The sequence below is a fragment of the Pyrus communis genome, chromosome 10 (genome assembly GCF_963583255.1).
Source record: "Pyrus communis chromosome 10, drPyrComm1.1, whole genome shotgun sequence".
Taxonomy (NCBI): domain Eukaryota; kingdom Viridiplantae; phylum Streptophyta; class Magnoliopsida; order Rosales; family Rosaceae; genus Pyrus; species Pyrus communis.
Window position 1 is genome coordinate 13,164,269 of NC_084812.1, and position 15,621 is coordinate 13,179,889.

General features: G+C 40.9%; 1 protein-coding gene across 1 annotated transcript; it reads right to left on the reverse strand.

Annotated features, from left to right (window-relative positions):
• Positions 1-13,277: 13,277 nt before the first annotated feature.
• On the reverse strand, positions 13,278-15,390 carry LOC137747412 (ubiquitin-conjugating enzyme E2 1-like). The gene is made up of 6 exons (XM_068487516.1): positions 15,213-15,390; positions 15,056-15,140; positions 14,855-14,947; positions 13,771-13,859; positions 13,589-13,674; positions 13,278-13,490 (listed from the first exon to the last, which is right to left on the reverse strand). Exons 1-6 carry the CDS (start codon positions 15,276-15,278, stop codon positions 13,445-13,447), a joined length of 465 nt encoding a protein of 154 aa, XP_068343617.1. The 5' UTR covers positions 15,279-15,390; the 3' UTR covers positions 13,278-13,444.
• Between the last annotated feature and the right edge of the window lie 231 nt (positions 15,391-15,621).

Consider the following 15,621-nt stretch of genomic DNA (forward strand, 5'->3'; position numbering starts at 1 on the left):
GCGAGAAAGAGGTGATAGGAATGACCTTGGTTTTGTATCATATTTTTTGTTTTGGTTTGGAAGTTCCATTTTTTTCTGGCAACTGAAGCTTCGGCAGGCATAGTAAGGTAGGGTGTTTAGTTCCAAGTTTCTATATCAATGATTTATGGAATAAATGGGTTGTTTGTAAGGTGAATTAATACTTAGAAGTTAAATTAGGGTTTGTGTTTCATGTTGGGGCTTATGGTTTGTGGAATAAACTCTACTTTTTGATGTGTTACAAAACTGGGATGGAACAATTTCTGGCTCAAGTGTCCAATCGCAGAAATTTGTGAAATTTTTTCCGTAATTTGCATGTGGTGTGTATATGGTGTGCATGGCTACAACTTAATATGAGAAGCGAGAATGCTCACTAGTTATAATGCACGTAAGTTGGGCTACGAAATTTAGCGAGTATAACGAAAACCTAGTTGGCCTCGATGAAAAACAAAATTAAGAAAAAGCTTAGAGGACGTTAAAGGTCATGCGTGTCCATGAAATAACGACAATGAGTATCATGTTTTCCACGTGCACTGTTAAGCGGTGATTGCTATACGCAACAAGACTTTTTAAACCGCCATTGTAACCTTATATGCGTAACAACTGTGTTTTAATTGTATCCATTGTACCAATAGATTGCCGTTAAAGTTTCTTATTAATGCAAAAAGTAACTCATTGCTCGATCTTCAATTCTGTGCATATCATGTGCATGTACTGCACATATGATGTGCATGTGGTGTGCATATAGTGTATATGGTGGTGATGTCACAGGTGATGATGTCATTTTTTGAATTTCGAAGAGAGAGCTATGAGCTCTATGTTTTTGGGTTAGGTCAGATCTGTGAGCATATCATGTGCATATCTTATGCATGTCGTGTGCATATCGTGTGCATGTCACTGGAAATAGATGATTTTTAATGGGATTTTCATAATGCAGGTTTAGGTTAAAGATTTGTAAACTACAAATCTCTAAGGGATTTCCGGAATCTAGGCCCCCACATATCCCCCAACGTTGTTAATTGCACGATGAACGTCCACAACAAAACCGACTTTGTTGCACGTATTGATAAAGCTAACAAATTTGGGATTTTCTTCGAACTTAGAGGGAGAAGGCGTCTATCAGTAGAGGAGAGAAGGAGATTGTAGCAGGAAAAAATGGTGTCTTTAGTTTTTCATAATGGATTTTCTTCGATATCTGAAAAATTCTTGGACTGCAGATTGGTTTTAACCCAGATGGGTTTTGAATGTGATTTCGAATTTGGGGAAGAAGATGATGATTTGATATCCCCAATTTGCAACTGCAAGCACATAAATGTGTTCATTTCCCAGAAGGGCCAATCAGTAAACACAAACAATCTTCAAATAAATCAAATCTTCCAACTAGGTTTTCGAATTTGGGGAAGAAGATGATTTGAGGAAGAAATCCCTAATTTGTGACTGGAAGCACATAAATGTGTTCATTTCCCAAAATGGCCAATCAACAAACATAAACAATCTCCAAATAAATCAAATCTTTCAATTGGATTTTTCATTATCTTTCACTAAACCTATTGGTGAGAATAGAAAATGAGAGGCAGCAATGTCAAATAGAGCAAGGGATGAGCCAGCATCTGGTTGTGGTGCAGTAACCGTACAATCTTTATGTGGGTTAAGCGGATCGTGAAGGCCTCTTTCAAAGGATGGGCCTAAAGAGGAATGCGAGTAGCTGTAGAGCCCAAAGGCCGACTAAAAGGACAAGGAGACTGACTGGACCCAATGTACGTGTTAGGAGGGGAGGATGTAGAGGAGATGCTACTGTGACTAGTGGTTCGAATGATGATTAGGTAAGGGATGCAAGCGCTCTGTTGGAGGATAATTTGTTGAAGGTCCCAGTTCAGAAAGAAAACATTTGGCCTCACCTTAAGGACATTATGGATGAAGAGGCAGCAAAGAGGAAACAGAGGTTAGCAAACAAATGTGGTGGCAGTGGCGGCTAACGCGAAACAGCTACAAATCAGTCATGATAGACCTGGTTTGGAACTGTCGTGGTCTTGGGTCGAACACGGTAGTTTGAGCCTTACATGGGCTCATTAGACGATATAGACCCTTTGTGGTTTTTTTATTGTTGCCCTTCTGTGATTAATTCCACAAATATTGCTTTGATCCTTAAGGTCCCCAACACGAAAAGTGTCAGTCAGTTCAGGCCAATTAGTCTTTGTAACTATTCTTATAAGGTCATGTCTAAGATTTTGGCGAATCAATTGAAACCTATGTTGGAAAAAATAATTTCACCAAGTCAAAATGCGTTTATCCATGGTCGGCAAATCCAAGATAATATTATCTTGGCCCATGAAATTTTTCACTTCCTTAAGTTGAGGAAAACCAAACAAAAGTTTGAAATGGAGATCAAACTTGATATGAACAAGGCTTATGATCGGGCTGAGTGGGATTTCCTTGAGGCAGTCATGAGACACCTTGGGTTCCAGCGAAGGTGGATTGATATGGTTATGCGCTGTGTCAAAACGGTGGAGTTTTCCATTCTTATCAATGGGAGGCCAGGGAAAGCTTTTAAATCAACCAGGGGTCTTCGACAGGGAGATCCCCTATTCCCTTATTTGTTCCTCATTATTAGTGATGTTCTCTCCTTGGTGATTAATAAGGCGGTACATCAGGGTTATTTGGAATAAATTAGGATTTCAGCTTCGGGACTAGTGCTCTCACATCTTTTGTTTGCTAATGATACTTTAATATTCCTTATGGCTACCAAGCAGAATTGCAGAAACTTATCCTCCCTTCTGCACGTGTATTGCCGAGCTTCTGGACAATAGGTTAGCCTTCAAAAATCAGTTGTGTATTTTGGAGCAAATATTCCGCCCCAATTGGCGTTGGAGCTTTGTGATATTTTAAATATGCCTAAGGTGGATGATCCAGGTAAGTATTTAGGAATCCCAAAATTTTTAGGGAGATCGAAGCGGGACATATTTCAGTATATCAAGGAACAGGTTTGGCTAAAATTGAAGGTTGGAAGCGGCGAATTTTATCTCAAGTGGGGAAGCAAGTTCTTATCAAAGCAGTTGTATAGGCTATTCCTATGTATCCAATGTGTGTCTTTCGACTGCTGATTACCTTGTGCAATGAATTGACGCGGCTATGGCAAGGTTTTGGTGGGCGAGGACAGACAAGGATCGTGGGTCACTCAAAAAGGGAGGGAGGTATGGGGTTTTGTAATTTCAAAGAACTTAACATTGCTTTGCTCGCGAAGCAATGTTGGCGATTGACACATGATCCCGACTCTCTATAAGCACGTGTTCTAAAGAAGAGGTATTTCCCAAATGTTTCTTTACTAAAAGCAAAGAAATGTGGAAGAGCCTCTTGGGCATGGGAAAGTCTATTAGAAGGAAGGGATCTCATTTTACAGGGTGCTAGATAACAGGTTTTGGGAGGACAGGAGGTTAGGTTTTGGGTGGATAACTGGGTTTCGAGCATCCCAGAGGAGCATTCTACCCATTCCCCTTTCACGGATACAAACAATGAGTGTAAGGCTGCGGAGTTCATTGACCTAGTATCGAGGGAGTGGAATTTTGATCTCCTTTCCACAATTGCATCGAAGGAAGAGTGGGCAGCTATCTCTCACATTCATGTGAGGCCAACTACAAGTCCGAATAACTTGTTTGGTCATTCGAAATGAATGGTACATTCTCAATGAGGATTGGATATAGGTGGTGCTACAACTGCCACCCTACTGTGAAACTCGATCGTCCTTCCTCTTCTCGAAGTATTGATCCCCGGTTGTGGGATTAGGTTTGGAGCCGTAAAGCCCTTCCAAAATTGAGAAACTTTATGTGGAAGGCCCTCCGTGATGCTTGCGCCACCAAACTCAACCTGTATCGACGTTGGTGTGCTATATCCCTACTTTGCCCCATTTGTGCAGAACGTGATGAGACTGTGGAGCATATTCTTCTACTTTGCCCATGGACATCTAGGGTGTGGAAGGAAGGTTATTTGCGCCTTCAGATTGATCGATGCTCTATCACAACTTTGGGTGATTGGTTGTGCTCGGTTGTCAATCAAAATATAGGCTGTATGGTGGACCTCGAACTTACTCTGTCTTATTTGGTTTTTTCATGTTGGTTTATTTGGAGGGCCAGATGTGACGCAATTTTCAACGAGGTACATCCTTTCCTTTAAGAACTATTCGAGCTATGGTCACTGCCATAGAATCCTTTAAGTTGGCCTCTTTATCTCTGAAATTGTCGGCTATTGATCAAATCAGCCTTGCTCGTGGTGTGTATTAACCTTCTCAGTGGTCTCCTCCCCCAGTTAACTGGAGAAAGGTAAATGTTGATGCTTGTTGGAAGAGAAACTCTCTATGTGGAAATGTCGAGATTGTGGTCAGAGACAGCTCCTCGAGTTGTAATGCAGTGTAGATTGTGAGGGTACATGCATTTGTTGTTGAGATGGCGAAGACTCTTGCCATTCTGGAAGGGTGTTTACTGGCAAAAAATTTGCAACTGCAGGAGGTGGTGATTGAATTGGATGCGCAAGTTATTATACGGTCCCTTAATTCTCCTTTTTTGAGTTGTGATTGGGACCTACTCCCAATTCTTAGCCGTGTTCTGGAGATTGGGAGGAGTTTTCAATCATGCCCCTGGTCGTGGGTTCCACGACTAGCAAATAGGGCGGAAAATTTCTTCGCGAGGAATATATCACTAGAGATGTGCGACTTCGGCTAGGTTGTAAGACCTCTATCTTCGCTTGTAGGTATTTTGAACAAAGACAATCTTCCATGTCCTCCATTGTAAGGGTGGGGAGTCTTTTTGCACGGGTAGATGGGACGACGTTGGTGTCTTATGTGATGGCGTCGCATTGTGTCCTGTTTATCTTGGTTTCTGCTCCCTGGGCTTGTGAGGAAGCTTTCTGTCTGTTGTTTGGCCTGGTGCCCTTCTGTTTCTATGAATCGTTTCTTTCATTAAAAAGAGAAAAATAAATAAATAAATAAATATCAATTTTAGAGATAGGGAGGGAGAGAAAAAGAGTACAAAGAGAAAAATCAGAAAATTGGAGGAAATAACCCATTTATGTACGAGGGCAATTTAGTCATTTCAAGATGTAGAAAATTTTTTATTTTTGTTCAATTGTTGTGCATGCCATATGCATATTAAAAATAAAATTAAAAAAAAAATTTTAAAAATCCTATTTCTATGAAAATGTCATATTTTTGGGTATTTCCCTATTCTCTGTCCCTTTCTCCCCTCCACGCTGCAACGCCAGCCAAGACGTAGCACCGTGGTGACAAAGACGCTACTGTACTCCTACCACAAACGAATCTCTACCTTATTTCATCAGCTGCCCAAGCTCTAGCCTCAAACTCCCAGAGAAGTTAGAGTTGCCCAAATCCCTGAACTCCAAAACAAGAAAGTTAATGGAGCCAATTAAGAAAAAACCCAATTTATGAAATCAAAACCTAAACAAACCCAGAAGAAGTAGTTTGAGCTGGAGGATTTGCCACAGGAATGGACGGGGTCTGAACGTCGTCTTCAATTTCAATGTCGTCGACATGAACTTAAATCTCGTCATATTGATCATTATTACTCACACCAACGCCATCACCACCTTGATTTCTGTTGTTCTTCACGCCAGTAGACAAAGACGAGCTCGAGATGTGTGAATCTTTACTAATTTCAGTGCGAGCACATGCCTTTTCATAACAATCCCATCAATGAAATCTAAAAACCTTACCAAAAGTCTCTGCTAATCGACCTCTTACCATCCCTAACTGTCCGCAGTGGAAACAAAATGCACAACCAAAAACCTTTAAGAAAATAACAAAAACCACAAAAATTCCACCCTGAAAAAATAAAAAAAAAACCAATTTTTGTTCGTGGTTCATGGAGTTTGAGGAGAACCCATTTGTTATTGGCCACAATTCTGCAAGGCAAGCCCAAAATATCACAAAAATATTGATTTATCTGAAACAAATTCCTCTTTTTGAATTACAATCCAGAACAAATTAACCCCAAAAAAACCATACTTTAAACTTCTTTATCTTTGAGATTTGCCCTCTACGATTTTCTGAGAAATTGCGCAAAATGGTGGCTTAATTGTGGAGGCTACATGAGTGGGCAATAACCCAACCGGGATTTGAAGCTTTAATGCCAACAGAATCAATGTTCCGCATTGCCGATATCGATATCGTTTGAGAGATTCCGGCGAAATTCCTCTGCCAATTTCGCAAATTCCAGATTAAAAATTTGCAATGCTCTGCAAATTCCAGTCAGGGAGCGGATTCGATAGGGGAAAACGAGGTCGAGAGAGGAGGGGACAGGGTGTGCAGAGCAGGACGAGAGGAAATCCAAGTCGAATTTAAGCCATTAGTTGAGGTCGAAGACGTAGAGGCAGGATGGGAAGGAGAAATGGGCGGGATCAAACTTCTTCCACCCGGGAGGAAGACGAGAGGAAAAAAGTTATTTGTTATTCTTTTTAATTTTCATTCTGCTAAATTTTTTTGTTTTTCAATTGTCAACGTGGAGCCACTGTAACATCCCGTCCCGGGATTATTAAAACGTACATGGGAAATTATGATTTTACCCCTAATTTGTTCGTTTACACATTAGTGTGGTATGGTGTGGTGTTGTAGGACCACACACACTCATACCCTTTCTTTTTCTCCCGGGATTCCCTCCCTCTTTCCCTCACTTTTGTCACTCTCTGTCTCTGTCTCTCTCTCTCTCCCCGAGTTCATTTCTTCTTCTTCTTCTTCATTCTACATACGGACACACACACAAACAAACTCAAATCTTCACGAATCAAGAAACCAAGACCACCCTCGTGCTCGTGAGGCTGAGAGGAGTTCAGAGGTGCCATTTTCAGGTAGGAACTCCAACGTTTTCACGTCGATTTCACGAGCTCAGTTTTGGCTACTGTTCATGCAAATTTAATTTACTTAGTTTTTGGACATTTGAAGCTTGTAGTTGTGTTTGTGAGGTCCCAAGGAGCCTCGGAGTGGTTCGTTGGGTGAATTTGGACGTCACGATCGTTGGATGTAAAGTTGGCCGAACTTGGATCGTTGTTGCAGGTATGATCGTGTGATTTTTAGGCCTTAAAACTAGCCTATCGTGATTCTACTAGTCCTAAGCTTCATTTTGGTATAAAGATCGTGAAAAATAGTTGAAAAACGAAGGAGAAAACTAAGTTTGAAATTTTCCCAGTTTTCCGGCGCCGTCGCCAGCCCCGGAGGCTCGCCGGAGAAGAAAGGGGAATATTCCGTTAAGTTTAACGGAATATTCCTAACGGCAGTTGACGGCGTCAGTTAAGGTTAATGGAATATTCCGTCAGTTTAACGGAATATTCCTGACGGCGTCAGTTGACGCCGTCAGTGTGCATGGCACGTGGCCGCGCGTGGGGGTGCGTAGGTCCGTGCCTAGGACGGCGCGTGGGGGCGCGTGCGGGGTCCAAAAATTATTTTAAAAATATGGTTGTGACCCTGAGGTTGTGTAGAGCACGTTGGTATATTCAATTGTCCATTTTGAGCAATGTATGAGAAGTTATTACGAGAAGTTGGTTATGTGCTTTTAAATTAACGTTTTCGTAGCTATTTCGCGTATAGGTGATTCGTTTTCCGAGGACGAGCGTACACACTCGAGGCAGGGGGGCTACGACCCTTCCACTTATCAGTGAGTGGGCTTTTGTTTTCCGTATATACCTATATACATTTAAATTCCCAGAAATAGATTAAAAAGAGTAATTGATTTATGCCATGCATTTTATTATTATCACTTATGCATCATTACATGCATTAGTAGCGGCATAAATTTATATATGTGTATTGGTGCTGTGGACGCACAGGTAAGTGCCAGGTAAGCGGTATTCATGTTTGTTATGCAGTAATGGTTTGAGATGCTTAGAGAGCTCATAATCTGCACCCCCGGTGTTAGTGCTCCCGCCCAGAGTTGGGGCATAGCCTTCACGTGTATGTTCACCCGCACCGCATGCTCGCCTTGGATCCAAGTTAGGTGCTTAGGCTTGTCGTACAGACCACATTAGGTGGTTCCAACTCGTAGGTGACCCGCGATTTATCGCCCAGCTTCACGTGATCGTAGCACTAGAGCATACATATATATATTACACCAGCCTGTCGTACAGACCACGTTAGGTGGTTCCGACTCGTGTGCAAATTCAGTTATTGAGTTGAGATTGGAGCTCTATATGCAGCCGTACAGGTCACGTTAGGTGACTCCCGGCTGTCAGATTGTATGCTATTGATGTGATTTACGCTTGAGCATTTACATTTGATTATGAGATTCCGTTGTGGCATATTCTCGAGCATGAATGGCATATCATGGAGCATGATTGACATATCTATACATACGTATATATGTTCATTTTCTGGGAAGTATACAGGTTTTACGGCGAGGGGTTAGAATGTATTTTGCTAAAGAGTTTTCAAAGAACTTTGTTTTTGCCCACTCACGCTTTTGTTTTTGCGCCCCTCCAGGTTCTAGTGGTCTAGCAAGTTCGGTGGTTTATCCCAGAGGGCATCCCGGCATTTCTGACAGACACTCACCATTGTAGGGTCACCTTCGGGTGTAATTATGTCGTATCTTTCCTTTTGGACTGCTGTAGATTTGCTCTGAAATTGTGTCTCACATACACTAGTACTTTGTATGCTAGTAGATTTTAATTATTCGTACTTTTATATTACTATCTTCATAGCTTCCGCACGCGCACATGGCTACGTCACCTTCGGGTGACGGCCAGCACGCCCTGATCTCGGTCGGGGTGTGTCAGCCACAGTTACAAGTAGATGCACAATCATTATCCACATGAGAGCCTCGTCACGCTTTAAAGAAGTTACTAACGGTCAATCTAAGGAAAATATAAACCTAGGAGAAAAACATAACTTTAGGTATGAAACTGGGATAAAAATAAAAAATTTGATATATAAAAGTTTGAAAACCACAATACTTCAAGGTAGTAAAGTAAAACATATTATTATATCACAAGTGTAAGAATCACTAAGAAGAGTTGAAAAAATTGTCAACCTACATTCCTTCCAATGCTTACACAACTAATATTAGGTCCTTAATTTTTTTTTTTTTTTTTTTGGTAAATGGAGATTTCATAATAAAAACCAAAGGATATCCGACAGAGATTCTGCATATCTAATTTTATAATTGTCCCATAAAAAGTGAGAGGATACTAATGGGACGCCACACATCATACCTCACATAAGTAAACACTAGATCGGCAACCAAGCCCAGCCATCAACCCCTTGCTTTGGCTTGGGGCTGGTGGTAGCCTCTCCTCATGTCTCCTAATCCTCCACACCTCCTAGCCTCTACACCTCCGCCTTCCTTTCTCTTCCCCTTCTCCCCAACCACTCATTTAGCGTCCCTTCCTTTATTTTCTTTTTCTCTCCCTTTAATGGTGCTACCCAAACCTATCTTTTCGCCCACCATTTGGCGGGAAACCATTTTATCATGTCTTTGATAGAACCTCCTCCTCAATTTTGAGAATTGTCCTTACTACAAGGTTTTTCCCTTGATCTTGTGCTAAATCACTAACTTTAGAGTATTTTTTATTGTAGGTGGGTCTAATCCACCTCATACAGTTTGATTTCCAGGGTGGAACTACTCTTCTTATAACGTCGCCGCCTTACCTGGTTGAATCTGTGGCGGATCCGTCTTGCTTAGCTTGCGGTAATGGCGGATCTCACAAAAGTGGTAAAGTTGTAGGTAGAGAGAAGCCAATTAGTGGACTCTATTCTCGGATTATTGTAGGTCTTGTATTGCGTCTAGCGGGTGATGTCTTGCCTAGTGAGTGATGTGGTTGCTCGTCAGTGATGGTTTAATGTGGCCTCACTTATCGATGATGACATTATTACGCCTTGGAGTATGTTCATTGTGTCTACTTTATTTGTCACGAATCTTTCTTGGTGGTGTTTGTGCTAATACCACTACTACTTAAGGTACCCAATTTAAGGATTCATATTTATGCTTGTTTGTGTGGAATATCACCAAATCAATGAATTGATCCTTAAAGAATATACTCACGTTGCAACCCTTATAATTGTTCATGATAAAAACATTGGCAAGTTTATAACACCTAATTGAATAGCAACCAGCATCATATCCTTCTTGCTATGTGCGTGGATATCTTGTACCAATTCTTGGAATAACCCATTCTTCCAAAGAGTTAAAAGAACCGTAAGCAAGAGACCAAAATAGGGTTATACAAGAGCGGAGCGAGGTGTATTCGAGTAAGAAAGGAAGTGCTAGAACTGCAAAACGCAGGTAAAGGATCTATTTAGCGAAAAAAAAAAAGGCAAAGAAAACAAAACTAAGAGAAGTTTTTCCTTAAAACACGAGGATAGGGTCAGTTATGTGGACCTTGAAGCATACCATTCAACATAGCCCTCGCGGTCGATCAAATGCATCTTGAAGAAGTCTCCTCTAGCATTGAAGTGTCTAATATGATCTCTTAAAGTTTCCAATAAGCTATATCTAGCAGCTTCACTTGTCCGCAATACATGGAAGGATTAGGGTAGTTGATCAGGAACCGGCTGATAAATCCCAAATTGCCATAACACTCTCTCACCCAGGTACCACTCGACATGGTCCAGCTATATGAGCTCCACTCGGGCAAGGAAGTACGGATCAGATATAGCTACAACTAACCCAGTCTTTTCCGTCCCTCTGGACCAACGAGGGGTAATACATAAATATTCACCTGTTGTCCATCCATTATGCCTTTCATCTTGATCTTAGGACTTGACTCGCCCTCTATGGAAGGAACCTTGTGGAGGAACCCTTATGCTTTTGGGGCATTGGATTCTCACTAATGTTTGCGTTACTCAAGCCGACATTCTATCTTCCACTTTATCCATTGCCTCTCACGCGAGTGCTTCTCTCCCCTATGCATTTTTACATCCCACAGCTTCAACAAATTGCTTAGCCCCATCAATATTCGATGCAAGAGTGCTCGATCAATGAGCTATAACGCACTCTTTCAAGGGTGGCTGCTTCTAGGCAAACATTTTGGCTCTTTCTGCAGCCCTACCTCCTTTATCATTGAGCGGTCATTTAGGGGCTTTAGCTAGTAAGCTTATCCCCTATCGTCTCACTGGCCAACCTTGACCCCTATTATTTTGAGGTTATATCTAGTATTCATAGTTTGCCTCAGTGAGGGCTGTGAGACTTGTAAATAAATAAAGGGTAAATTACATTTTGCACCTTCAAGTTTGGGTGCAATTACAACTTCTTACAATATCTTTAAAACATTTCAATTTATACCTTTACTATTATTTCATTTCAATTCCATACAACCGTCTCAATTTCTATTAGATTTTCAGTTATCTGCTTATATGGATCTCACAGGCCCCATATACATGTAACATGTGGAATTAAAATTAATAAAATAATTTTTAATTATAGAAGGGCTCTCTCTTTCTTCTCCAACCCACCATTTCCTTTCTCTCTCTTCTTCTCTTAGTCTTCGCCCATCCCTCACTCTCCTCTTCGCCTAACCCAATTTTTCCTACAGAACGACACACATTGCTACCTCCAGATTTCAGGCTTTCAAGATTTTTTGGGATGTGGCCGATCTGCCTACCCTGCTGAAGTTGCTCAAGCAACCTCGCTGCACCACCGTTTGTCGCCACTAACAACGGCCAAATGGCCATAGACGCTCAAAGAAGACCAGGGGTCTAGGAGCAAGAAATCATGAGCCAAAAAAAAAAAAATCAATAATTCAAAAGAAAGGCATAGTTCTTGTTCTCTGCAAAGGGTTGAGTGTTGCGATTCTGCAAAAAAAAAAAATGAAAGGGGTTGCAATTCAAAATAAGAGGGTCCAATCCCAAATCGAAAACATCTTTGTTGTTGTTAACAAAGAAGTTCCAAGGGCTTGCTGTCCCGATTTTGCCGTCAGGGGTGGGGGAGTGGGTTGTGGTTTTGGTGGTGGAAGGGATGAGGGACGGACAAAGGGGGAAACAGGTGCGGATGAATGTTGGACACCTGCTCGAAACAGCAAGTGGTGGCCGAGGATTTCCTTCTCCCCGACGGCTTAGATCTTAGTGCTACGTCGAATTTAGGGTCTCTAAATTGGTTAGCTCTGCGATTTTGGTTTCCGACGAAGATAAGGGGGCTTTGGCCAGAGTGGTTAGGGAGAAAAGGGGGAGGAGGACACTGTCGACTTTGTCATGGGAAGTCGTGTCCGAGACGGGGCTCTTCAATTCGATAGCTTGGGGTTTGAAAATCACCAAGCAGGGACTTGGGCTTTGTTCCATGAGGAACATTAGGTCATAGTGGTGGTCTGACATCGATGGGGAACAGCGATGGAGCTGCTGTCTGAGTCGTCTGGGTGCGTCGGATCGTTAAAGAAGAAGATGAAAGTGGCTGCAACCACTAGGTTTGGGGCTGGAGATTTTTAGAGAGAGAAATGAGAGAGAGAGAGAGAGAGAGATAAGTGGGGTCATTTTGTTTAATTTATTTATTTTTAATTGATTTGTAATATTTAATTGTTTTTATTTGCCAAGCCATAAAAATATAGGAACTTTTATTTTCCACGTTATCACTTAACGGTCAAATTAATGGTTTGACTAATGGATGTATGAAATTGTAATTAAATGATAAGTTATGTGATTGAAATGTTTTAAAAATATTACATAAAGTTGCAATTACACTCAAACATGAAGAGGTAAAATATAATTTACCCATAAATAAATAAAGGTTTCCTTCTGCATCCAACACAAATATTACATGAAGACAATCCTTACCCAAGTAATAAGGAGGCCCACATAAAAGGTCCCAAAAAAATCCACTAGGAGCGTTAGTGGAGACGGCCGGCCGCCAGAAACGCCAAAAAGTCCACCAGAAGAAGCAGAACTCTAGCCCATTCTTTGTCTCACCTCCTGTCGAATGGAGCCAAACACAGATCCAGAAACCAAACACGGATCCAGAGAAGCCTCCCACACACATATCCAGCTACCAAACACGGATCCAGAGAAAGCCTCCCACATCCTAGTTTCTCAGGTGCAGAAACTGAAAATAGGAGGTAGGGAAGGGGGAGGGGGAGGGGGACGAAAAGGAAAGGAGAAAAGGGGCTTAAAGGTTTATTGCCACCGGCCTCAAGCAATAAAATGATACTACTTCTGACCAATGTTTGTACTCCTTTGCTAATCGTCTCTTGCAGCAGTATATGATGCTCATCGAATATCTCCAACAGTAGGGTCAATAGGTTGCATTACAATCACTTTGGAACTCTTCGAGATCCGACAAGTGAAATTTAAACATGCTTTTATGTGTTATATTGACGTCAACTTTAAATAGTGTATATATGATTACATTCAACAATAAGAGCGAGATACACGAGCTGCGGATAGGCATAAAGCAAAAACAAAGCCTTGTCCAAAAGTGTTAAAAAAGTAGACACGAATAATAATTTCAAAGTGCTACTGCAAAGACTCAATGGAATGACGAGCACAACCGCGTACCCTCCTACAAATTATGAAGAAGAGTCGGTTCGAATGGGCACAAGTAGAAATAAATTAATTCAGGAGAAGAAATGACAAACGAAAAATCAAAAGTTTACTAACTTGTTGTAAGCTTGTATATCATGCTGGTACATGTGAGCAGCATCAGGGTTTGCTGGACTTGCAGCGTTTGGATCAGTGAGAAGTGACTGCAACAATTTGTTCAGTAGTAAATTAACCAACATGATCGCCATGTAATATGAATGTAAGAGAGAAGGAAATGAGTAGTCCGATTTGAAAATTACTTGAACAGACGTCAAAATCGTAGATACATTGTGGCATGGTGACCATGCATCCTGAATTATATCCATGCACAGTGAACCATCACGATAAACTGCACAAACAACATAAGTAACGAGTCAGAATTCTTTTGCTCGGATAAAAATGCAGAAATGTAGAAATGTAGACTTGTCAATCAATAAACCGGAAGCAGGGTAGAACTGAGGGGTCAAGGAACAAATAAACAAAAACGCAATATGTTTATTAATACATGAACCAATATAATGAGAAGAAATATATACTGTAAGCTGTTGAATTTGAGCTAAGATAAAAGCTTTTGGCTTTTGTTCTTGGATTTCTCTTATTCTTTTGCAATCAGACACCGTCCTCTGTAGTAGTGCTCATTTATACTATAATTTTCATAATCCCTCTTTGTTGGTGTATTGAAACCGATATATATTTAAGAACAAAAGATATTAACCACTATTACCGTGCTGCTTGTTACATTGACAAGGAAAATACATATCAAAAATATTACCGGTATGAACATAAAAACAAGGATCGGGCAATTGTCAAATCTCATCATCATCATGCCATACTCTTGAAAGTTAATTAGCAGCGGTGCAAAAAGAATATGCATATAGCGTCTTCAATGGCCTGTAAAACTTCAAACCAGGGACTTGAAATGCTATACAACAGAACAGAGCATTTCTCAGCAGCGCTGTTTGCTCGATATTGTTTGTTGGTTCAGACAATTTCATTGTTGTTTTTAAAGTGAAATTATGGAAGTTCACAACCCTCAGACACTCGATCCATCTATACAGGTAAAGACTAGAATGCATAATCCCAGTAACAAGTAAAGTTGACCTCTAATCACTTGATAAACGCTACCTAAGGTTATCATAACTTATCTGAGATGAAATGTTCATTGCGTGGTCGTTTAACATGGTATCATAACTTGGGTTACAACTTACGAGAGTCCCTGAGTTGAAACCTTCAATTATTTGTTAATTGCAAGATTACAAGCTTAAGCTTTTGAGTTCAGTTGTTGCTAACATTTCCTATATACAGAAAGCAAAGTAGAATAGATATGATTTTGATCAAACTAACCATTTGGATGGAAAATTTCGGAGGTGAAACGAACCCGAGGCGGCTTTTCGGGATAACGTTCACTAAATGTCAACCTCAAGCTATAAACACCTCCTGAGTTTTTCCAAATTTAACATCAAAACAGTCAAATTCCAAAACCAAATCAACAAACAAAGAAAACACAGAACAAAAAAAAAAAACAGAAACAGATCTGCCCACAACCTTCCCATGGGGTCTCATCAGGCCCGAATATGGTGGCGCTCCACACCATCAGATTGTCATCAGACACAGGGCTGGCGCTGCAACCCTGCAAAAACCCAGATGCAGTTCAGCATTTCTGATCGGATTTGATCTGAAGGTAAACTTGATCGGAATTTACCTCGGGGGGCTCGTTGATGATGGTTCTGAGATCGGACATGAGCCGGAGCTGCGCCGACGACGCCATCTCAGATGCAAATCGCGGAGCTTTGCGTCCTTGCGGACCAGAAGCTCGGTAGGTCGCAGAATATATAGTAAAGCAAAAGAGGCACAGATTTTGGATGCTTTTTTTTTTTTTTTTCTTGCTGATATTTTTTCGAAATTAATAAAGAAAGAAAAGGTAGGAATCGAAACTGGCCCTCTGTCTCTGTCTTTGTGCGCAATGTGTTTGTATCTCTCTAATCTCTGGCTGTAAATCCTTCCGTTTTCTTTAAACTAGCTTTCAACGAGACGTACACGACTTATACATTTTAAATATATTTATATATGTAAATTGACAAAAGAAAAATTAAATATTTGAAGTAAATGAA